Source organism: Pogoniulus pusillus, chromosome 44 (genome assembly GCF_015220805.1).
Source record: "Pogoniulus pusillus isolate bPogPus1 chromosome 44, bPogPus1.pri, whole genome shotgun sequence".
NCBI lineage: Eukaryota > Metazoa > Chordata > Aves > Piciformes > Lybiidae > Pogoniulus > Pogoniulus pusillus.
The window spans coordinates 1,053,065-1,075,819 of record NC_087307.1 but is presented as its reverse complement, the minus strand read 5'-3'; the positions used below and the strand labels follow the sequence as shown (position 1 = coordinate 1,075,819).

Sequence of the window (22,755 nt, the reverse complement as noted above, 5' to 3'; positions counted from 1 at the left end):
GCCTTTTAATCAGAACCAGTGTGGAGGCATCAGAGAGGGGAAGGAAAAGCAGAAGCATTGTCCTGCTGCTTCTGCTGCTCCTGGCAGTAGCAAACGGTTCCTGGTGCCTGTGTCTCACCCAGGTGCACAGAGCTCTCCTCCTTCAGATCTCTCTTAGCCTCATGGTAGGGATGGGCTCTGCTGGCTGAGGGCTCAGGGAGCTGTGCTGTCGCCCCCATGTGTCCTCAGGGGGATGTGCAGCAGGCAGCTCTTCAGCATCATCATAGCCTGTGCTCTCCAGGGACAGGGCCCACGCATCTGTTCCAGGCCCCTCAGCACTGCTCTGTGAGCACAGGTTTGCCCCTGCAAGCAGCAAGACAGCAACTGGACATTAGCCAAAGTGGTGTCCCTCTTTTGGGCATCAAACTTCTCCCTTTTTCCTTTCAGTTCTAAGGCTTTCAGCTCCCTCTCCCACATCCAGATCTCAATGAGGAACCTGGAGCCTCTTTCCCCATGGGCTCTCAGCCTGGCAATGATTACCCCTGGAACCAGGGGTGGCTCCCCAGGAACCAGCAGCAATCTCTTCCCCTCTCACCTCCAGCCACATCTCTGGGTCCTGCTCCTTCCTCTGGCTCCCTGGGAATTTCCCTGTCTCCCTGTCTAAACACAGGATCCTGTGCAGGGGCAGACATCTCCCTGGCATCATCGTAGCCATCCACTGGGTCACCTCCAGCCAGGACTGAGCCATCTGAAAGGAGAGAGCAGCTGGTGACAGCGAGGGGACACATCCTGCTGAGCAGTGGACAGGGGAACCACTGTGGAGGCATCAAAGTGGGGCAGGAAAAGCAGAGACACTGCCTGGCTGCTGCTGCTGCTGCTGCTGCTGCTAGGAATGGGAGCCAGTTCCTGGTGCCTGTGTCTCTCCCAGCTGCACAGAGCTCTCCTCCCTCACAGCTGCAGCCAGCCCCATGGCAGGGATGGGCTCTGCTGGCTGAGGGTTCAGGGGGGGCCTGTGCCCTGAGCTGTGCTCTCACCCCCATGTGTCCTCAGGGGCACGTGCAGCAGAAAGCTCTTCAGCATCCTCACAGCCTGTGCTATGCATGGACAGGGCCCAGGCACTTGCCCCAGCTGCAGGGCCCTCAGCACTGCTCTGTCAGCACAGGTTTGCCCCTGCAAGCAGCAAGGCAGCCACTGCACATTGCCCACAAGGATGCCCCTCATGTTCTGGGCATAAACTTTGTTCCAGGTTAAGCCCCTCTGGGGTGAGAGGTGGAGTTAGGAAACCTGAACCCAGGTGTTCCTGGCCCCTCCCGTGGGGAGGACTACCCAGGCCATCCTTGATCCCACTCCCACTTCCTTTCCAAAACCCTACTTGAGAGGCAGATGAGCTTCCTCTTCTCTCTCTGCTTCCTGCCTTCACCTTTGCAACATCTCCCTTGCTGCAGCTGCCTCTGCTAACCGGGAGGCCAGCTAAGCACGTGGCCAGCCCAGCTACCTCCTGAATCCAAGGGGCAATCCAGCTCCACCTGCAGAATCCACTGCCACCCAGCCTGGGCTTGTGCACACCTTTGTGCCTGCTGCCTTCCCCTCTCCTAGGTCACCCTTTTAGTCATTGCTGAAGTTTTCTCTTCAACTTCCAGATCAATTTTGAGGCTGTTTCTTTGGGTGCTTCATCCCTTTGACTCTTCTACCTCATTTTCCATATGGGGAGAGGGAGGCATCCTAAATTTTGTTCTCTTGGGCTTTTGGACTCCAGGAAGCTTAAACAATAACAAACTTCGTCCCTTCCTCTGTGCAGTTCTGAGACTTTCAGCTCCTTCTCCCACCCCAAATCCCAAGGAGAAATCCTGGGACATCTTACCCCTTGGACTCTCAGCCTGGTGGTGATTCACCTGGCACCAGGAATGGCACTCCAGGAACCAGCAGCAATCTCTTGCCCTCTCACCTCCAGGTTCATCTCTGGGTCCTGATCCTTCCTCTGGCTCCCTGGGCATTTCCCTGGCTCCCTGTCTAAACACAGGCTCCTGCCCAGGGTTAGCAATGTCCCTGGCATCATCATAGCCATCCAGTGGGTCACCTCCAGCCAGCACAGAGACATCTGGAAGGAGAGAGGTGCTGGTATCAGATGGAAGACAGATCCTGCTGAGCAGGGGACAGGAGGAAGTGCAGAGATTTGGGGCTCAGGCATTGGTGTTGGCAGCACCAGAAGGCAGCCCTGCCCATGTCCTGCCCAGCACCTGTGATGACACTCAGGGACACCACTGCTCTTCACCTGCCTGCAGGGAGCAGACACCAACCCCTCCCTGCCCCCCGTTACCTGCTGTTGACTCCAGGCCATCCTCCTCCTCCTCTCTGTCACCAGGCTTGGGCTGCAGCTTGGCCAAAGACCCCTCTGAATAGGAGCCTGTAGAGAGATACAGGAGGTGTCATGGGAGTGCTCTCTGCTGGCCTGGCTTGTGCTCAGTGCTGCTGGGGATGTGGAAGCCTTTGAGCCAGGGCTGAGTGAGGAGAAAGGCTCAGGGCTGATGCCCTGATGCCCCAAGACAAATCCAGTCTCAGAGAGGTCCCACAGCTACCCTGAGACAGCCTCTTGCCTCAGCCCTCAGGTGTCACCCAGGCTGCAGGGACAGGCAGAGAGAGGTTGTCCCTGGTTAGGACAGGCAGAAGTGGTGAGGAGGAACCTTCTTTTCCAGGCACAGCTTCTGCCTCCTCTTCCCACTGACCTCACAGTCCTTGCACTGCAGGCACCATGGGCCAGGGGCATAGAGGAGTCATCTGTAAGTGGAGGGGTGAGGGCAAAGAGCCCTGGAGATGTGTCCCCCAGGATGGACACAGACCCACCTGAGTCACTGAACCTCTCCTGCTTCTCCCATGCTGTGCTGTAGCCAATCTCCTCATACACAGCCTGAGGGAAGGGCTCCCAAGGGGCCTGGGCAGCTGGGGACAGAGCCAGGGTTAGCAGAGGAACAGGCAGACAGGCCCAGGCCCCCACTCTGCTCCTCCAGCTCTGTTGCCCTGGCACAGCCCAGGGCTGCCCTCACAGCAGAGCACTGCAGTAGAGTTTTGTCACCATTGGCACTTCCTCAGTGCTGGCAGTGTCCCCAAGGAGGTGACCTGAGGCAGCAACAGCCTTGCACATTCCCCCCAGGCACAGCCCTTGTGCCCCTCTGGCTCCTGGGTTAGATTCCTGGTGCTGGGGCAAGCTCCCACCTGTTCTCTGCCCCTGCTGCTGCCCCCTCTCTGCTCCAGGGATCGGCACAAGCACCTGGGCAGGCAGCAGCACACACTCTGGTCACTGTTCTGCCCTTGCCACTCAGTGCCACACCACAGCACCCTTGGCCTTTCAGGAGGCATCTTGCCCTGGCACCACGGGGGAAGCACCAACCTCTGCGCCCAGCCCTGGCACTTTGCACTTGTCCAGCCAGGAGGGCCAGGAGCAGGCAGAGAAGGGCTCCCAGGACGATGCAGATGATGACAGGCACTGAGACACTGCTGCTGCTGGTCCGACGGCCCCCAGGGGCACCTGCATGGGCAGCAGCAGAGCAAGGGCAGCAGCAGGCCAAGGACAATGTGTGGCCAGCACACCCCGGTGCTGAACCCACTACACTGTGTGCAGACAACTGCAGGGGTGAGCAAAGGGAAAGCTCTCACCCTAGAGGGGAAGAGAGAGCCCTGCCCAGCCCCACACCACTGCCCCAATGCCATCTTTGGAGATTTCACCCCCCAGAAAGGAGCCAATTCCCTCCAGCTGTGGGTCAGAGCCTGGCCCTGGGCAGATGCAGCCCTGGCAGGGAGGAGAGGTTACCTGCTCGGGGGGTTGGTGCTTCTGTGCTGGGTGCATCTGCAGGGGAGGAGAAGGAGAGCTGGGCTGAGAGGGTGCTTGTGCAGGGAGCAGGGAGCCTCCTCTCTGACACACTGTGTGCAGGTGGGAACAGCCCTGCCACATGCCAACAGAACTGCCTCTCCTGTGGGGCTGCTCAGGATGCCCAGCACACAGCCCAAGGCCCTGCTTAAAGTTGTGCTTATGAAGGCACAGGCAATGTAGGGACTGCTCCTGGGGGCAGCAGGGCTCTGCTCACAGAGGCTGGAGAACATCCAGCCAGACAGCAGCTGCTGCCCACTTGGCACCAGGCTGCCATGGCCTTGCTCTCTCTGGGGCCATGAAGGCACCCAATGGGGAAGATGCTTTCCCAGCTCCTTGCCCCTAGCCCAGAGAGGGCTCCCTGCCCCTCACTCACCTGAGCAGCTCACAGCAGCATCCTCCTTGTGCCGGCAGACACCGCTGTCCCCAGGCCGGGCCCAGCACTCCTGCAGAGATGGCTCTGTGCCCTGGCACTCCACCTGCTCCAGCCAGATGGGGCCTGTCCCCTCCCCAAAGGCAGCCTCCCCCGGGGCAGACAGCACAGGGCCACAGCCCAGCTGCCTGCATGCCACCTGGGCATCCTGCCTGTCCCAGGAGTCGTCGCACACCGTGCCCCAGGAGCCGTGCAGCCAGACCTCCACTCTGCCTGAGCACCTGTGCTGCCCTCCCACGGCACGAATCTTCTCCCTGGCTGGAGAAGGCAGAGCCCTGCCAGGGCAGCAGGAGAGCAGGCAGAGCCCTGCCGGCTGAGAGGGGTGTGCAGAGGAGCAGCTACCTGTGCAGTTCCTGGGGTTTGGGCATGGGGCTGAGAGATCTGCAGACACTTCTGGTCGTTTCCCTGCAGAAGGAAATGCTGCAGTGGAAGGGCTGCTGGACAGGGGTGGTGCATCAGAGAGTGAGGCTGAGGTCGGCTCCTGACTTCCCCTGCATCCTCAGTCATGACAGGAACTAAATGTGTCACTTAGTGGGGACACACAGCAGTGTGGGACCCCTGATTCCCAGAGCAGTGAAAGTGTGCTCATGAGTTTTCCTTAAATCCATGTCTGGTCTTTCCTGAGACCTTCCCTGGACACAAATTTGCCTCGCCCAAATTGGGGAGGGGGTGCAGGACCCCAGATGGAACCTGCTGGGGAAGGTGTGGGGCTCTTGGAGCTACAGACCCACCTTTACTGCCAGTAGGAGAAGGGTAGGGCACATCAAGGGTCCCTTTTGGCTCTGCCTTTGTGCTTGTCTGTACACAGTTGAGAGTAGGATGCAGGGGGATGGTGGTGCCCATCTAGCTCAGAATTACCATGGCAGATGATGTGGGTCTCATCTCTCAGGTCTTCACAAGAGTGCAGGTGCCAGGGAGCAGAGGGACACTGCCAGAAGGAGCTGTTTCTTTCCCCACACTGCACTCGATCCAGCCAGGCAGCAGCAGACACCCTAGCAGAGGGCAGGTTTGCATCCAGGTATCCTCTGTCCCCACAGCCCAGCTCCTTGCATGCCAGGGACACAGTTCTGGGAGTCATTGAGTTGGAGCAGACATTGCCCCAGGTGCCATTGTAGAACACCTGCAGGCGCCCGGAGCAGTTGCTGCTGTTCTCCAGCCTCAGGGCCACGAACTCTGGGAGGAAAGGGCTCAGATAGGATCAGGTTGGACTGGGGCTGTGGGAGCAGGGGCACTCCTGCACGTCCCAGGCCCTCAGCCAGACAAAGTCACTGCCGACATGACCCCCTTGAACTGACAGGCAGGGAAAGGGCCATGAAGAACAGGCAGCCCTGCACTCCTTGCTGGGCCTTGAGGACAGCTGATCTCATCAGGTTACCCAGTGGCACTGAGGGGACATCTGAGTGCAGTGGCATCCTCTGGCTTGGCTTGGGCAGGGGCACAGAGGCAGCAGGAGCAGCCTTGTCCATTGCTCTGCCCCTTCCCAGCCTGCCCAGGCACTGTGCTCCCAGCACAGCTCCCAGCACACACCTGAGCAGATGACTCCGGCGTCCTCTTTGTGCCCGCAGTCGTGCTGCCCCCAGGGCCCTGCCGGGCACTCCCAGAGAGCAGCTTCGGCCCCGGAGCAGTTGACCCCATCCAGCCAGATGTGCCCAGAGCCTGCCCCGAAGCCAGCGGAGCCAACCGCCTGCAGCGCCCCTCCGCAGCCCAGCTGCTGGCAAACGACGCTGGCATCGGCCAGGTCCCAGCTGTCATCGCAGACGCTGCCCCAGCTGCCCTGCGAGTAGATCTCCACTCTGCCCTCGCAGCGCCCGCGGCCCCCTGCCAGCCGCACCTGCCGGCTGCCTGCAGCAAGAAGAAGCCCCAGCTGCTGTCAGGGGCTGCTGCCCAGCCAGCACACAGCCTGGGGGCCCTGGCAGTGCCACTCACCGCTGCAAGAGACCCCCACATCCTCTGCAATGCCTGCTGCCAGCACGCTCTGGGGCAGGGAGGTGTTGCAGAGCTGCAGGCTGGCCTCGTGCCCTGCACACCGCACCCCTCACAGCCCCACGGGGCCCTGCCCTCTCTCAGCCTTGGGCAGGGTGTAGGCTGCCTCTGCCTCTCCGCACCGCAGCTGCCGGCACACCACGCTGGCCTCCTGCAGGTGCCACTGCTCTGCCAGGACCCTGCCCCACGTCCCACGCCGCAAAATCTCCACTCGTCCATCGCAGTGGCTCCCTCCACCCACCAGCCGCAGGGAACCGGAGCCAGCTGGGCCTGGGGAGAGCAGTCCTGGAGCAGCCCTTGGGGGCACCCAGGAGCCCAGCAGCCTGTGCCACATCTCCACGCTCTGGCACCACTGCAGGCCCTTGCAGCTCTCCTGCTCTGCCTCAGGCAAGGGCAGACTGCAGCTCTGCCAGCATTTGGCCAGCGCTCACCTGAGCAAATGACAGCAGCGTCCTGCTCATGGGAGCACAGAGAGGCCCCCAGGCTGCTCACGGGGCACTGGCCCAGCTGGGCTTCAGTGCCAGCACAGTGGAAGGAGTCTCTCCAGACAGGGCCTGTGCCTCTCCCAAAGTGGCCTCCTCCAGGAACGGACTCAGCAAAGCCACAGTTGAGGTGACGACAGAGAACGTGGGCGTCCAGCAGGTCCCAGCGCCAGTCACAGAGGGTGCCCCACGTCCCATGCACTTGGACCTCCACCCTCCCCTCACAGCCTCTGCTGCCATTCACCAGCCTGTATTCTGTGAACTCTGGGACAGAGAAAGATGCAAAGAGTGCCTTGGTGCTCTTGCACCCTCCAGAGCTGCAGGCCAGGGCACAGGGGCAGCCTGCCATCCTCCTCCTGCTGCTGCCTGATCTTAGGGCTGCAGGCAACCACATCCCAGCTCCTGCCCTCACACCCAGCCCAGCACAGGTTCTGCTCCCTTTCCTCAGCACACTCTTGCTGTCCAACCCCAAAACCCTGAGTCCTTACATGTGCAGGTGACTCCAACAGCATCTGCATGGCTGCAGGGCTGGGTCCTGGGGGATCCCCTGGGGCAGGAGACAAGAAGAGATTCATTCCCCACACACTGCAGCTCTCTGTCCCACATGGGACCAGCCCAATCTCCAAACTGAGCTGCCCCATGCACCGACAGGGCTGTGCCACACTGCAGCTCCCTGCAGACCACGTTGGCAGCTTTCAGATCAAAGTCTGAGGCACAGACAGGTTTCCACTCCTTGCCATCATGGATTTCCACACGTCCTGAGCAGGGACTGTCCCCTCCAACCAGTTGGACAAAGCCTGGGGAAACCAAAGCCCTTTGTGAATTCCCAGAGCTCTCAGGCACTGAGATGCTCACATCCCATCTCACGGCCAAGGAGACCACAAGCAGAGTCACACAGGCACCCCAGCAGCTCCCAGTGGGTCTTGATGGCAGTAGTAAACCTGGACCCCTCCTGACAATCTACAACCACACCTATGAGAGGTTCACAGGAATAGGATCCTCATCTGTGGACAAGGTGCACTGCCAGGCTGACACATTCCTATCACTAGGTGGTCATAGGGCAAGAAAGCAGGCAGAGGAGTCTCCAGTGCAAGGACAGGCAGCAAGGACAGGCAGCAAGTGCTGCTCAGTCCCTACTGGTGCAGGGCAGCCAGGGGCTGCACCAGAGAGCACAGCCTGAGCATCAGCTCAGCAGTGACTGTATAGGGTCATATCCCTGTGGGCTGGCTCCCAGGGAGTGCCCCAGGAAGAGGGATGATGTGGCCATGGACCACCCTACTCTTCTGCCTGAGTCCTGTGAGTGTCTCCTCTTAGTAGCCACTCTGCTTTGAGGACTCATTTGTATGAGGGGACAAGGCAAATGTCCCAGGAGGCCTTGTGCCCATCCCTGGGCTGTGGGTGTCCATAGGAGCTGCCCTTGGTGCCTCTGGCATAGACAGATCCAGTCCTTGGTACTGCGAGATAGCTGCTGTGTGAACAGGAGATAAAGCTGACTGCAGGACTAAGTGGGCATTCATCTCCCAGCCCCTGGCACTGACCAAGGCTGGGCTGAGCCACACTGGGGGTCAGGAAGTGCCACTTCCCACCAGGCATTCCTCAGGATGCAGGGAAAGCAGCAAGGACAGCCCCAGCTCAGCAGTGTCACCAGCCACACTGGGCCCTTCCCCACTGCCCCCTTGTTTCCCTGAGGGCACAGCCAGCTGCCTTCCCCCTTCCCAGTAACAGGGGAGAGGAACAGGCTCCTCCCATCCATGTACCTGAACAGGTCACTCCAACATCCTCATTATGACCACAGTTGTTCTCACCCCATCCATTGTGTGTGCAGTCAGACAGGGCAGACTCGGAGCCATCACACTGAACATCATCCATCCAAATGGGGCCAGATCCTGGCCCAAAGCTTCGACCGAAATGAACTTCCAGAGCAGATCCACATCCCAGCTGCCTACAAACCACTGCAGCATCCTTCATGTCCCAGTGGTCACCACACACAGTCCCCCACTGTCCCTCGTGTTTCACCTCCACTCTCCCAGCACAGCGCCTGCCGCCATCTGCCAGCCTCACCTCTGCAGCTCCTTCAAACACAGACATGGGAATGGTCAGGAGAGTTCAGAGCAGCAGACTGCAGGTCTGGAGGTTCATCCTGCATAGCATTTGTCAGTGTGCAGTGTAGGAGCCCTAAAGACTCTGCATTGCCCTTGAAGCATTGGATACTCCCTCTCCTCATCACAGGCTGCAAGGAACTGAGGTTGCCCAGCACAAGAACTTCTGCTTCTGCCTCTCCCTGATCTTTCCCTCATTCCAGTAACTAATTGTGTGTCTCTCAGTGGGGACACACAGCAGTGTGGAACTCCTGACTCCCAGAGCAGTGGGAGGCTGCTCATGGCTTTTATTCAACACTATATCTGGTCTCCGCTGAGGCCTTGACTGGAGACAATTTTGCCTCACCCAGGTGGGGGTTGGAGTGCAAGACCCCAGTGGGGACCTATTGGGGAAGGTGTGGAGTTCTGAGAGCTTCAGTCCCACCTTTGCTACCAGCAGAAGGATATGGCACATCAAAGATCCCTCTTAGCCTTGTCTTTGTGCTTGTCTGTACCCAGTTGAGAGTAGGATGCAGGGGGATGGTGGTGCCCATCTAGCTCAGAATTACCATGGCAGATAATGTGGGTCTCATCTCTCAGGTCTTCACAAGAGTGCAGGTGCCAGGGAGCAGAGGGACACTGCCAGAAGGAGCTGTTTCTCTCCCCACACTGCACTCGATCCAGCCAGGCAGCAGCAGACACCCTAGCAGAGGGCAGGTTTGCATCCAGGTATCCTCTGTCCCCACAGCCCAGCTCCTTGCATGCCAGGGACACAGTTCTGAGAGTCATTGAGTTGGAGCAGACATTGCCCCAGGTGCCATTGTAGAACACCTGCAGGCGCCCGGAGCAGTTGCTGCTGTTCTCCAGCCTCAGGGCCACGAAATCTGGGAGGAAAGGGCTCAGATGGGATCAGGTTGGTCTGGGGCTGTGGGAGCAGGGACACTCCTGCACCTCCCAGGCCCTCAGCCAGACAAAGTCACTGCCGACATGACCCCCTTGAACTGACAGGCAGAGAAAGGGCCCTGAAGAACAGGCAGCCCTGCACTCCCTGCTGGGCCTTGAGGAGAGCTGATCTCATCAGGTTACCCAGTGGCACTGAGGGGACATCTGAGTGCAGTGGCATCCTCAGGCTTGGCTTGGGCAGGGGCACAGAGGCAGCAGGAACAGCCTTGTCCATTGCTCTGCCCCTTCCCAGCCTGCCCAGGCACTGTGCTCCCAGCACAGCTCCCAGCACACACCTGAGCAGATGACTCCGGCGTCCTCTTTGTGCCCGCAGTCGTGCTGCCCCCAGGGCCCTGCCGGGCACTCCCAGAGAGCAGCTTCGGCCCCGGAGCAGTTGACCCCATCCAGCCAGATGTGCCCAGAGCCTGCCCCGAAGCCAGCGGAGCCAACCGCCTGCAGCGCCCCTCCGCAGCCCAGCTGCTGGCAAACGACGCTGGCATCGGCCAGGTCCCAGCTGTCATCGCAGACGCTGCCCCAGCTGCCCTGCGAGTAGATCTCCACTCTGCCCTCGCAGCGCCCGCGGCCCCCTGCCAGCCGCACCTGCCGGCTGCCTGCAGCAGGAAGAAGCCCCAGCTGCTGTCAGGGGCTGCTGCCCAGCCAGCACACAGCCTGGGGGCCCTGGCAGTGCCACTCACCACTGCAAGAGACCCCCACATCCTCTGCAATGCCTGCTGACAGCATGCTCTGGGGCAGGGAGGTGTTGCAGAGCTGCAGGCTGGCCTCGTGCCCTGCACACCGCACCCCTCGCAGCCCCACGGGGCCCTGCCCTCTCTCAGCCTTTGGCAGGGTGTAGGCTGCCTCTGCTTCTCCACACCGCAGCTGCCGACACACCACGCTGGCCTCCTGCAGGTGCCACTGCTCTGCCAGGACCCTGCCCCACGTCCCACGCCGCAAGATCTCCACTCGTCCATCGCAGCGGCTCCCTCCACCCACCAGCCGCAGGGAACCGGAGCCAGCTGGGCCTGGGGAGAGCAGCCCTGCAGCAGCCCTTGGGGGCACCCAGGAGCCCAGCAGCCTGTGCCACTTCTCCACACTCTGGCACCACTGCAGGCCCTTGCAGCTCTCCTGCTCTGCCTCAGGCAAGGGCAGACTGCAGCTCTGCCAGCATTTGGCCAGCGCTCACCTGAGCAAATGACAGCAGCGTCCTGCTCATGGGAGCACAGAGAGGCCCCCAGGCTGCTCACGGGGCACTGGCCCAGCTGGGCTTCAGTGCCAGCACAGTGGAAGGAGTCTCTCCAGACAGGGCCTGTGCCTCTCCCAAAATGGCCTCCTCCAGGAACGGACTCAGCAAAGCCACAGTTGAGGTGACGACAGAGAACGTGGGCGTCCAGCAGGTCCCAGCGCCAGTCACAGAGGGTGCCCCACGTCCCCTCTACATCAACCTCCACCCTCCCCTCACAGCCTCTGCTGCCATTCACCAGCCTGAACCCTGTGAAATTATGGACAGAGAAAGATGCAAAGAGTGCCTTGGTGCTCTTGCACCCTCCAGAGCTGCAGGCCAAGGCACAGGGGCAGCCTGCCATCCTCCTCCTCCTCCTCCTGCCTGATCATAGGCCACATCTCCACTTCTGCCCTCATATCCAGCCCAGCACAGATCCTGTTGCCCCTCCCCAGCACACTCTTGCTGTCCAGCCCCAAAACCCTGAGTCCTTACGTGTGCAGGTGACTCCAACAGCATCTGCATGGCTGCAGGGCTGGGTCCTGGGGGATCCCCTGGGGCAGGATATAAGAAAAGATTCATTCCCCACACACTGCAGCTCTCTGTCCCACGTGGGACCATCCCAATCTCCAAACTGAACTGCCCCATGCACAGACAGGGCTGTGCCACACTGCAGCTCCCTGCAGACCACGTTGGCAGCTTTCAGATTGAAGGCTGAGTCACAGACAGCTTTCCACTCCTTCCCATCATGGATTTCCACACGTCCTGAGCAGGGACTATCCCCTCCAACCAGCTGGACAAAGCCTGAAGCAACCAAAGACCCCTGTGAGCTCCCAGAGCCCTTGGGGACTTAGATGCCCACATCTCATCTCACAGCCAAGGAGACCACAAGCAGAGAGCCACACAAACATCTTATCAGCTCCCGCTTGGTCTCAATGCCACAAACAAACCATGATGCCCCTGCTGCTCTCTAGCCCCTGCTGCTCTCCAGCCCCTGCTCTGATATGTGCACAGCAATGTGGTCCTCAGCCAGTGTCACAGGACAAGGCCAGACTCACAAACCTGCATCGGTAGAGAGCAACAGAGCAGGCAGGGGAGTCTCCAGTGCAAGGACAGGCACCAAGGAGAGGCAGCAGGCACTGCTCAGACTCCACTGGTGCAGGGCAGCCAGAGGCTGGGCCAGGGAGCAGACCCTGGGCAGCAGCTCAGCACTTTCAGAACAGGGACATATCCCTGTGGACTGACTCCCAGGAAGTGACTCAGAAAGAGGGATGATGTCACCATGGACCACCCTGCTCTTCTGCTTGAGCTCAGTGACCCTCCCCTCTTAGCAGCCACTCTGCTTTCTATCAGGGGACAACCCAAAACTCCCAGGATAATTTGGGTCCTGAGTGCTGCCAGACAGCTGCTGTGTGAACAGGAGGAGATCCAAGAGAATGCAGGGCTGATGAGTATTCAACTCCCAGACACTGGCACTGACCAAGGCTGGGCTGAGCCACACTGGGGGTCAGGCAGTGCCAGTTCCCACCAGGCATTCCTCAGGATGCAGGGAAAGCAGCAAGGACAGCCCCAGCTCAGCAGTGCCACCAGCCACATTGAGCCCTTCTCCACTGCCCCCTTGTTCCCCTGAGGGCACAGCCAGCTGCCTTCTCCCATCCCAGTCACAAGGGAGTGGAACAGGCTCCTCCCTCCCATGTACCTGAACAGATCACTCCAGCATCTTCAAAATGGACACAGTTATGCTGACCCCATCCTCTGTGTGCGCAGTCAGACAGGGCAGGCTCGGAGCCATCACACTCAACATCATCCATCCAAATGGTGCCAGATCCTGGCCCAAAGTATGACTTTGGACGAACTTCCAGAGCAGATCCACATCCCAGCTGTCTACAAACCACTGCAGCATCCTTCATGTCCCAGTAGTCACCACACACAGTCCCCCACTGTCCCTCGTGTTTCACCTCCACTCTCCCAGCACAGCGCCTGCCGCCATCTGCCAGCCTCACCTCTGCAGCTCCTTCAAACACAGACATGGGAATGGTCAGGAGAGTTCTGAGCAGCAGACTGCAGGTCTGGAGGTTCCCCTGCCCAGAATTTTTCTAAGTCACCAGGGTAGGAGCCCTCCACAGCCTGGGTTGCCCTTGGGGCATTGGAGATTCCCTCTGCTCCTCATAGGCTGCAGAGAAGTGAAGGTGCCCAGCACAAGACCTGCTGCGCCATTTCCAACTCCACAGCCTGTGCCACCTCATCTTAAATCAGCATCCCCTGCCCAGGCTCAATCTCAAACTGTGTCTGGCCCTGCACAGTGAACCCTCTCCTCTCCTACCCAGCACACCCTGTGCAGCCCTGTACCCCCAGACCCACAGCTCCCTCTCCCAGCCAGGCACAGGGCAAGGCACACCCTTGGTTGATTGCAGCACCTTCTGCTTTTCTCCCCACTGGCACATGCAAAGAAACCTCATTCCCAGGCCTTCCCCAAAGGCCATGCTGGTGCCCACCTTCCTCAGGCCATGGCACAAGGGGAGCAGCACTTACCCCTGCACAGCTGCACCCAGAGCTTGAGCCACAGAAGCCAAGCGAGCAGGAGTCCTCCTGTGCCCATCCTGAGAGTCCTGCCCTGCTGGCACAGCTCCTGGCAACTCACACAAAGAAATATGCTGGGAGGGTGAACTCTCTCTGCGGGAGGCTGAACTCTCTCTGGGGCAGATAAGCAGCTGCAGGAGGAGCCAATCGAAGCAGCAGCACTTTTCAGACGCTATCGGCAGCTCGCTCCCCTCCGACACAGCCCAGCCCTCCAATGAGCTTCTCCAGCGCCCTTCATGACCATATATGAGGGACAGATGTGTCCTGCTGTGGGTGTCAGGGAGGCTGTGGCAGGGGATTGTCCTGGGACAGTGTGGCTGTGCAGGGCAAATGGCTCTGTCACCCCTTGCACCCCACTGTGTGGACTGGGAGCACTCAGCAGCTCCTACACAGGCCTCATCCTAGAAGCCAAGGGGCAAGTGTCCAGCTGCTCCTGAGCTGTGGGAACCATGGAGGTGGGGCTGCTGTGCGGTCTGTGTCAGGATGGGAAGGCAACAGCCTCTGCCCTTGTTCCTGCCTCCACTGTGATGGTTGCAGCAGCTGGGAAGGATCCTTGTCCAGGGCAAGGTCTCCATGCCAGGAGTGCTGCTGGCACATCCCTTGCACAGAGCCCCACAGGGAGTCCCTGTCAGGAGCTGGGGCTGGGACATGTCCCTGCCCTGGCAGCAGCAGACCTGCAGGCTGAGGCTCAGCCCTGTGCCTGACTCTCAGCATGTCACCAAGGGGCAGTTATTCCCCACAGGCACATCAGGAGCTGGAGCTGCAGGTGCACAAACCACAGCCCACGTCACCTCGCAGCGCTGCCTGCGCTCCCCCTGCGGTACCCAGGCAGGAAGTTGTGGTTTCCTCCTGGCACTCTGCCCAGGTACATCCCTGCTGTACCCCTGAGCCACCCCAACCCTGACTACTGCAGCCAGGGCTGTAGGGGATGCTCCTTTAGCCTCACAGACACAGGCAGCTCCTGACCACCAGGGTGAAACCATGGTGGCTCCTTTCTGCTCTGTACCCAGCCCCACAGCTACACACCACCACTAGGGACATGACCTCACAGCTCCTGCTGCCCCCCACTGCATGCTAAGCACTTGTCCTGACAGTGACCTCACACCCTCTGACTTCTGCTGCCATGTCCTCTGCACTCACTGTCTCACAGGGCCATGCACAGGCTGAGCTGCTGCCATTTGTGGTTCTCCCCAGGGGACACTTTGAGAGATCTCTGAATGTTCTGTTGGTGACAGCAGCCCCCACAGCAGCCCTGTGCCTGCTCCTGCCTGAACATTTACTCCAGCACTGGTGACATCACCAGCTGGGCATTTACAAGCCAGGGGCCTGCTCCTGGCCTATGCAACACTCAGACACAGCTGATGTCAGAACACCTAAACCTGCCCTGAGCCTGCTCCTGGCCCCTCAGCTATTCAGGCACCAGTGACCTCACAAATACCTGCAGTAGCTCTTGTTCTGCTCTTAACCCAGCAGCTATTCAGGCACCAGTGACCTCACAAATACCTGCAGTAGCTCTTGTTCTGCTCCTAGCCCAGCAACTACTCAGGCACCAGTGACCCCACAAGACACCACACACCCCATGGTCCTGATCTTGTCTGGTCAGATACTAGGCCAGCAGGCACTGTCTGCTGACTTGTCACAGGTGACCTTGCAAACACCTACACAGCAGAGCTGCTTCCTCCTGGCCTACCACGTTCCAGGCACCTGTGACCTCAAATGCACCAACACAAGATGTGTCTCTCCTGGTCTGCTCAGGCACCTCTGACATCACAGGGACATTCCCAATTGTTGTGGAAGGGCAATATAGGCCTAAGAGATGTCCTGGCTTGTCCAAACATGACCCCATGATCCACTTCCCTCTCTGCTGAAGTGGGCAGCAACACAGCAAAGAAGACAAAAGGCCTGGAGACACCCAGAGTGCTTTGGGGAGAAACAAGGTGCACAGACTTGTTGGTGCATGGCCTGTGTTTGCCCAAATAAGGATCAACCATTCTCCTGCTGTCACCTAACATGAAATTGGCAAAGTGCCATTCTGATTGGCTAACCTCTGTGGCCAGATGGAGCCATCACACTTGGGTGGTTGATTATAGATATGGGTGAGGTACAACAACCTGCTCTGCCTCAGAGTGCTTTGCTCTGCCTCGTCAAGCTCTGCCTTGCCATGCTCCAGATCTGCTTTGCTGCATAACTAGAGGACCTATGCAAACACAACTCTTATCCCAGCATTCCTTTCAAGTTCTTAAGAGTATCTGCCCTCTGAGCTGGTATCCATCAGAAGCCTGTGAACATGCATGAACAATCACAAACACACTGATTCCCTAGGCCCTATCAGCCTTCTCTAGTGTTGAATCTCTCTGTATGATGTGACCAGAGAATGTTCCAATTTTTCCTTCTCTCTCTTTTCTCAGAAGAATCCTTGGCATTAAACCCTCTGATGATCAGGAGCTGTTATCCATAAGAGAGCAGTTATAAAAATTTCAAAATATATGAGGTTTTCTTTTTGCACTCCCCCTTTCAGGGTGGTGTTGTGGAGGACCTAGAGGCCCAAATGCAGGCTTATCTATTCCTTGCCCTGCCTGGACATGTCTCTCTGTCTGCACCAGGGGTGAACGAGCACAGAGGGGCAGAAACAGAGCAGGGCCATGAAGTCTGTTGTCCAGGACACCTGATTGTGTAAGCCCTCACACACCCAGCTTGCGCCTGCCTAGTGCTAGACCCACATGATTCCTATATTTGGAGTCCAGGCCTGCAGCTTTTGCCTAGTATGGTAAGGTTTGGCTGACTGCCAACCTGATTGGTCATTCCATTGGCCAATGAGACCATTAACTCTCGGCCCAAAGTTAATCAATAGGGGTAGACAGTCTCATGTGCAGCCTGCCCCACATTGCCTGATTGCCTGCCTGCATACTTCCTTGCAGCACTCACCTATGCCTGCCTTTATATGATTGCCTGGTGTGTGCCATTGCCACAGGCTGCCAGGAGCAGACCCTTGTCTGCATTCGATCGGCCTGAGGAGCCAGCGTTAGACCTGTGCTCAGGCTGCACTGAATCCTGCCTCTGCACCTGGAGATCCTGCCTACGAATTCCTTGGACAGAGCATCCAGAAGGATCCAGCAGCATAAGGTCAGAGACTGCCAGTCCAGCCTCGAAGTCCACAGGCAGAGACCCTGGAGAATTGGACATTCGTATAGGCTGTGGCGTGGCCCTGGAGGGTGGTTGTTGATTAATCAGAATTCTGAGTAAATACTTGAATGCCTCTGTAGAATCATAGAATCATAGAATCGTAGAATCAACCAGGTTGGAAGAGACCTATGTGGTGGAGGGTTGCACAGGCCTCAAAACGACTGTGTTTACTGGCCTGTTGCCAAGCCCTCATTGGACAGAATTGTGGCCCAAGGACCATCAATCGTGGAGTCAAAAGCCCATGGCACCAGCCACCTTCCCAGCCACCGTTCCCAGCTGTGGGAGAATTTCTCCTGCAGCAGGGCATGAACTGTAAACATGAGACCTTGTTATGGGAAAAGGTCCTTGAGCTGGAAGGCACTGTGAGAAATCCCCGCACATCTGCTGGGGGCTGACCCTGCCAGCCCCCTGGGGTGGAACCACAGGTTGTTTTGATAAGGAATAACCTATCTGTGCCTTACACATCACTTTGAGCCAATCTGTATTGTCCACTTGTGCCAGCCCCACTCTGGCTGGGTACACCTCCTCTGAGTACTATATAAGACACTGCATTACCCCAATAAATTCACACACACACACACACTGATCACACTGCACCGATGCACAGAAGCTATGGAGTCGACTCGTCAGTGCCCCGATCCACCAGCCTCCGGACGCCAGCACCCAGCTTGGCCCATACCCGTGGAAGCTCAGACAGCGCGCCCCAACAACCCCTGAATTGTTCCAATCCACGATATTTGGGACCTTCAAAACTGACTCCGACCAGTGAGTAACTGAGAAACTCGATCTAAGCCAGAATAATCTCTCAATAGCCTACCAGTGGCACTTTCATGCCACAGACTCTCTTCCTAAATCCTTTCAAACCTTTCCTAATTTCCCAATTTGTTGTGCATAGACATTCTGTAATATAATCTCACAACCGCATACAAAGAACTTGTGTGGGGTAGTTGTAAATAAGTTTGGGGAAGGGGAATTCCTGGTGTATATAATATTAAATTGTTTAAACCCTTCAAAAATTCAGCCTCATGTTTCATCCCCCCAAAACCCAGACAAAGTCCTCCGCAACAACCTCCGAGATCATCCAGTCCAACCTAGCACCCAGCCCTATCCAGTCAACCAGACCATGGCACTAAGTGCCTCATCCAGGCTTTGCTTGAACACCTCCAGGGACGGTGCCTCCACCACCTCCATGGGCAGCCCATTCCAATGCCAATCACTCTCTCTGTGAAGAACTTCCTCCTAACATCCAGCCTAGACCTCCCTTGGCACAGCTTGAGACTGTGTCCCCTTGTTCTATTGGTGGTTGCCTGGGAGAAGAGGCCACCTCCCACCTGGCTACAATGTCCCTCCAGGTAGTTGTAGACAGCAATGAGGTCACCCCTGAGCCTCCTGCCATAAAGCAGAAAACAGCTTTCAGCTCACCCTTGCTGGACAAATAGTAAATAGACCCCAAGTGGCATTAAGCCGTGGGGAAAGCTCTCTCTGTTCACAGTTTGAATGTTTGCTGGTTGTTATAATAGTTAATGTTTGATGTATTCCTATAATGTCTTCATAACCATGCAGAACAAATATTAATATTAAAGTTCAGTGGTTGGGAGTGGGGAGAGATGAAATATTGATAGATATAGATATCTATCAATAGATATATTGTTATAAATATCCTCTCTCATTCATTAATTTCTCCTCTCCGCCACCATCAGCGTAGGTGGCAGAATGCCCCTCTGTGACACTGTTCCACATCCAAGGAGGAATAGGGCAGGGAAAGGCAGGTGAACCCAAGCTCCACCATTGAGATAGGCACTGAGCATGCCTCAGTTTCCCTACATACACCATGGAGGCAATGCTATTGCCACACAGGCTGTTGGCAAAAAGCCTCTGGAGGCCAACACCCAGAGGGATTCATTAGCAGGGAGCAGGAGCTGTGGGACGCCTGCTTTGCTGATCATTCTCATCCTGAGGCAGGTGTCTACAATAGCTCCTGTGACTCACAGTGCCAAGAAGGGCCAAAGGGTTCCAGACAACACCTCAGGGGCCACTGAGTTTGCCTTGGGATGGGATGTGGGGCAGATGCCACCTCCAAGGCTGCAGCTCTTCACGTCCCTGTGGCCAGCCTGGCCCCAGCTCCTTGGGTGGCTCTTCTCCTCAGTGCTGATCTGTGTTTTCCAAGCCACAGCAGATGTCTGGCTGCTGCTCCCCTCCCATTCTCAGAAAGGGACATGGAAAATGTAAATGTTGCCTTTGCTGTGGCTCCAGGTTCCCTTGGCCTCTCGGCAGCACCAGGGCCCTTAGCAGGAAGCCACGGCTGCGAGGTACACTGCAAGTGGGGGTGCTGCTGGACGAGAAGCTCAACATGAGCCAGCAGTGTGCACTTGCAGCCTGGAGGGCCAACCAGATCCTGGGCTGCATTAGGAGAAGTGTGGCCAGCAGGTCGAGGGGAGTGATTCTGTCCTGGAGTCCTGTACCCCTAAATTCCTCTCCTGCCGTGACTTCGGGGGGAAAGGGGAAAAGCCGCCTGGTTTCCCCCCCCCTCGCCTGCCCTGCAGCCGTGAAGGGGGGGAGGACTGCCCCATGAAGGGGGCGACTGCCCCGTGAGTTCCCACTCTGGAGCCAGGCTGGGATTGGCCGTGCGCTTTCGCGCCTAAGGTGTGGTAACTCTGCCCTTTGTCTAGCGAAGGTTATAACTATTGGGGGTCTTCCCGCCTTTGAGGTTCCCGCTTTGGATTTTGCCCGTGCCTGGACGTATGTGTCTGCCTGAGCTCACACACTCCCCTGTGCCTGGACTGCAGAGAGACCAAGCATTCGCCTTACTGTTAGGCACACCTTTGTGTGCCTAACGACCCTTAACGACCCTTAACGACTCCTGCAGCCGCTGGAAAGGAAGAGAAGGACAGACTGCACGAGCCAGCCTGAGTGAGTTATTTGGCTTAGCTTAATTTAGTAAGAAACCGCTATTAATTAATAGCTGAGGCCTTTTCCAACTTCTGACTTCCAATATAGTCAGATTATTGATGGTATCCTTGTAGATTTAATTCTCATGCAACTGAACCTGTTTATCAAACGAAATTAATCTTTGTATATATAGTTGTGGGGGCGGGTTTTTGGGAAAATAAAAAATATCTATTTTTGATAAATTCTCGACTCGGCCACGTATCAGTTCCTGCCCTCTGCAACATTATGGCACAGTGTATGCAAGGTAGTTCAATCATAGAATTTCTACATGAAAAGGGATGCCTAATCACAGGACTTGATTTAATTTGGGCTCAGCAAAATTGTAAAAATCCGGAGAAAATCCTGGAGAAATTAGCTGAGTGCTCAGACCCTGTGATTCCTGAGTCTCCAACGGAGCATTTCTCTGTTGTTCTGGGGTCAGTCGTGACCCAGACTCTGGCCGAATTTGAAAACTATGAAAAAAGAATTCAGGCCTTGGAAAAGGATTTATTAGCAGAAAAAGCTAAGAGCCAAAGTATCTGGGAGAACATGCTGGCGCAGACAAAGAGCCTGACTGCGGCACTGACTGCCCGGATGAAAGAAAGGCTTGTAACGCCTGCAGACACTACCTCTTCGGTCTCCGTGTCTGAATTTGAATGGAGTGATTCGCGGGAATCGGGGAGAAAGGCAGAGAATGCCCCGAGGGGCTCTTCGGGGGAGAGGAGTTCCCCAAAACCAGGCACAAAAGACTCTGCTAGAGACTCAGAGAATTCCTCTGCACATGCCTCGGTGCAGGCAGAAAGCCTCAAAGCCACGCAGAAAGCGCAGGGCCCGACCGGACTCCCCCGTGGCTAGCGGCGAAGAGAGCTCCGGTGAGGAGGGCGCCATGGTGCACAAGCACGTGCTGCCTGTAATAAGGACTGAGTCCGTGAAGGGCAGAAAAGGCACTGCAGGGACCACCGTGATCAAAAAGCAGTTCACAGACGCACAGCTCAGTGACTTACAAGTCAAATATGCGAGAGATCCTGGGGACTCAATAGCTGACTATGTGTATTGAGTGTCCCGAGCTGGTGGGGACCGGCTCCTTCTAGACTCGCAGGAAGCGGCTGGAGACTGGGGGGACGATGTGCTCCTGACACATGAACCCGAGGGGACACACAACCTCACCGCCCAGATAGCTTACTGGGCAAGCAGCGTCCGCCCAGCCTACCGGGGGGAGCCGACGGAACTGAGGGTCACCAGCTCCTCTGAGCTCATCACTGCTCTCCGCAGACTTGCCTGTGTCCAGGCTATCTATGATAAGGGACATTACGATTGCCCATTTTATGTCCCTGTGGACCCGGAGAGACTGCACCCTATTATGAAGGGTTTGCCAGCAACTCTGCAAATCCAAATAATGAGGAATGTTGAGAAAATTGAACAGGTGCTTGCAAAAAATGCAGAAAACGATGCTAAAGGGCATGTAATGACTTGGGCTGAACTGTTAACTGACTTGAATGCCCATGGGCTGCAGTTTGGGTTTGGGTCTCCTGAAGGAAAAGGGGCTGGGGAGAGACAGTCTCGTGCTTCTCCCCCAGAAAATTCCAGGACTCCGCGCAGGCAGGTCCGGCCAGTGCAGGACTGCCCCCCCAGGGGGACGGGTCTTGCAGGTATCTCCCCGAGGGGAAGGGGCAGAGACCAACAGAGTGACTGGAGACCCAGAGAAAAGAACAGCTGGTATAGACAAGCCCTGACTTTAGGGGTACCAAAGACGGTCTTAAAGCAGCTGGCAGATTGGCAGCTGAAGGATTTAGTGCAGTGTCTCCAGAGATCAGCTACGAAATCCAGAGGTAGCCGCCAGAAGCCCAGGGCCAGCGGCAGCGGCACGCCCAGCGGTGGCTCCGGGAGTGGCACGCCCAGAAGTGGCAGCCCCCCCGCGACTGTTTCAGCTGCTTCTCCGGGCAGGAAGGTTAACTCTTCCTTGCCTTCCCAGCAGGAGTCAAAAAACTAAATGAGGCGGTGACTGCGTCAGGCCTCTGTCACCGCTTTGTAAACATCTGTCAATGGTCTGACAACGACGAACCCTTTATCCTAATCCCGACTGGACCCAGTAGAAGGGCCGTAAAATTCCTAACTGACACAGGTGCTCAATTTAGTGTTTTAAACTTAGAATTGGCAAAGAGCCTGGGGATACATCCATCCCGTAAAAGAATAAGAATACAAGGTGTTACAGGGGCACCTGATAGCTGCTACCTAGCTAAAACAAGGGTGTGGCTCCCAGGGGACAAACGCAGCACCTTGGTGGAAGTTGCCTTAAGCCCCTACCCGGGGAATATATTGGGTTTTGATGTGCTGGCTGGCAAGAGGTGGCATCTTCCAAACGGCTCTCTTTGGAGCTTCGGTGCCTACGGGGTGGAGTCAAGGAAGGTGAGAACAGCCCATGTAAACACCTTGCAGTTGGCTCCAGCGTTACCTCAAGCTGGCATCACCTATGCATCTCAATACCCTTTACCTGCAGCAGCCAGACAAGGCATCTCTGAGGTGATTGCTGACTTGGAGAGGAGACATAGTCTGTAGGACTCACTCTCCATACAATTCCCCTGTCTGGCCCGTTAAAAAACCGGATGGATGCTGGAGACTAACAATAGATTATAGGAAGCTGAATGCTAATATTCCTCCCCTTGCAGCAGCAGTGCCTAGCCTGACCTCAGTGGTCACAGCCATTCAGGCTGCATCCCACTCGTGGATGGCTGCCCTGGACATCCGGGATATGTTTTTCATGATTCCCCTGAGAGAGGAGGATAAGCCTCAGTTTGCTTTTACCTGGCAGGGGATTCAGTACACCTTTAATCGTTTACCCCAGGGGTACAAGCACTCTCCTACCATTGCCCACAATGCACTGGCAGTGCTTCTGGACACTATCAAGGTCCCAGAAGGCATTGTCATTTATCAATATATAGATGACATATTAGTGGGTGGGGACAACAAAGACCAGGTGGGCTCCGTAGCAAAAGCCATCTGGGAACTGCTGACCCAGAATGGGTTAGACATCCCCTCTGCCAAGTGCCAAGGCCCAGGACAGGAAATCAAATTCCTTGGTGCCTGGT

The 22,755-nt window shown here is 57.0% G+C and overlaps 1 protein-coding gene across 1 annotated transcript; it reads right to left on the bottom strand.

Moving 5' to 3' along the window:
* On the bottom strand, positions 1-21,848 carry LOC135192827 (scavenger receptor cysteine-rich type 1 protein M130-like). Its single transcript, XM_064176203.1, is given in 19 exon segments — positions 1-342; positions 575-727; positions 1,925-2,077; positions 2,297-2,383; positions 2,821-2,916; positions 3,365-3,502; positions 3,785-3,820; positions 4,218-4,679; positions 5,133-5,447; positions 5,802-6,116; positions 6,201-6,521; positions 6,689-7,003; positions 7,351-7,536; positions 8,497-8,811; positions 9,387-9,701; positions 10,056-10,775; positions 10,865-11,248; positions 21,415-21,655; positions 21,843-21,848. Coding segments are annotated over 19 exon segments (4,758 nt in total). The 3' UTR covers positions 1-142.
* Positions 21,849-22,755: the final 907 nt, after the last annotated feature.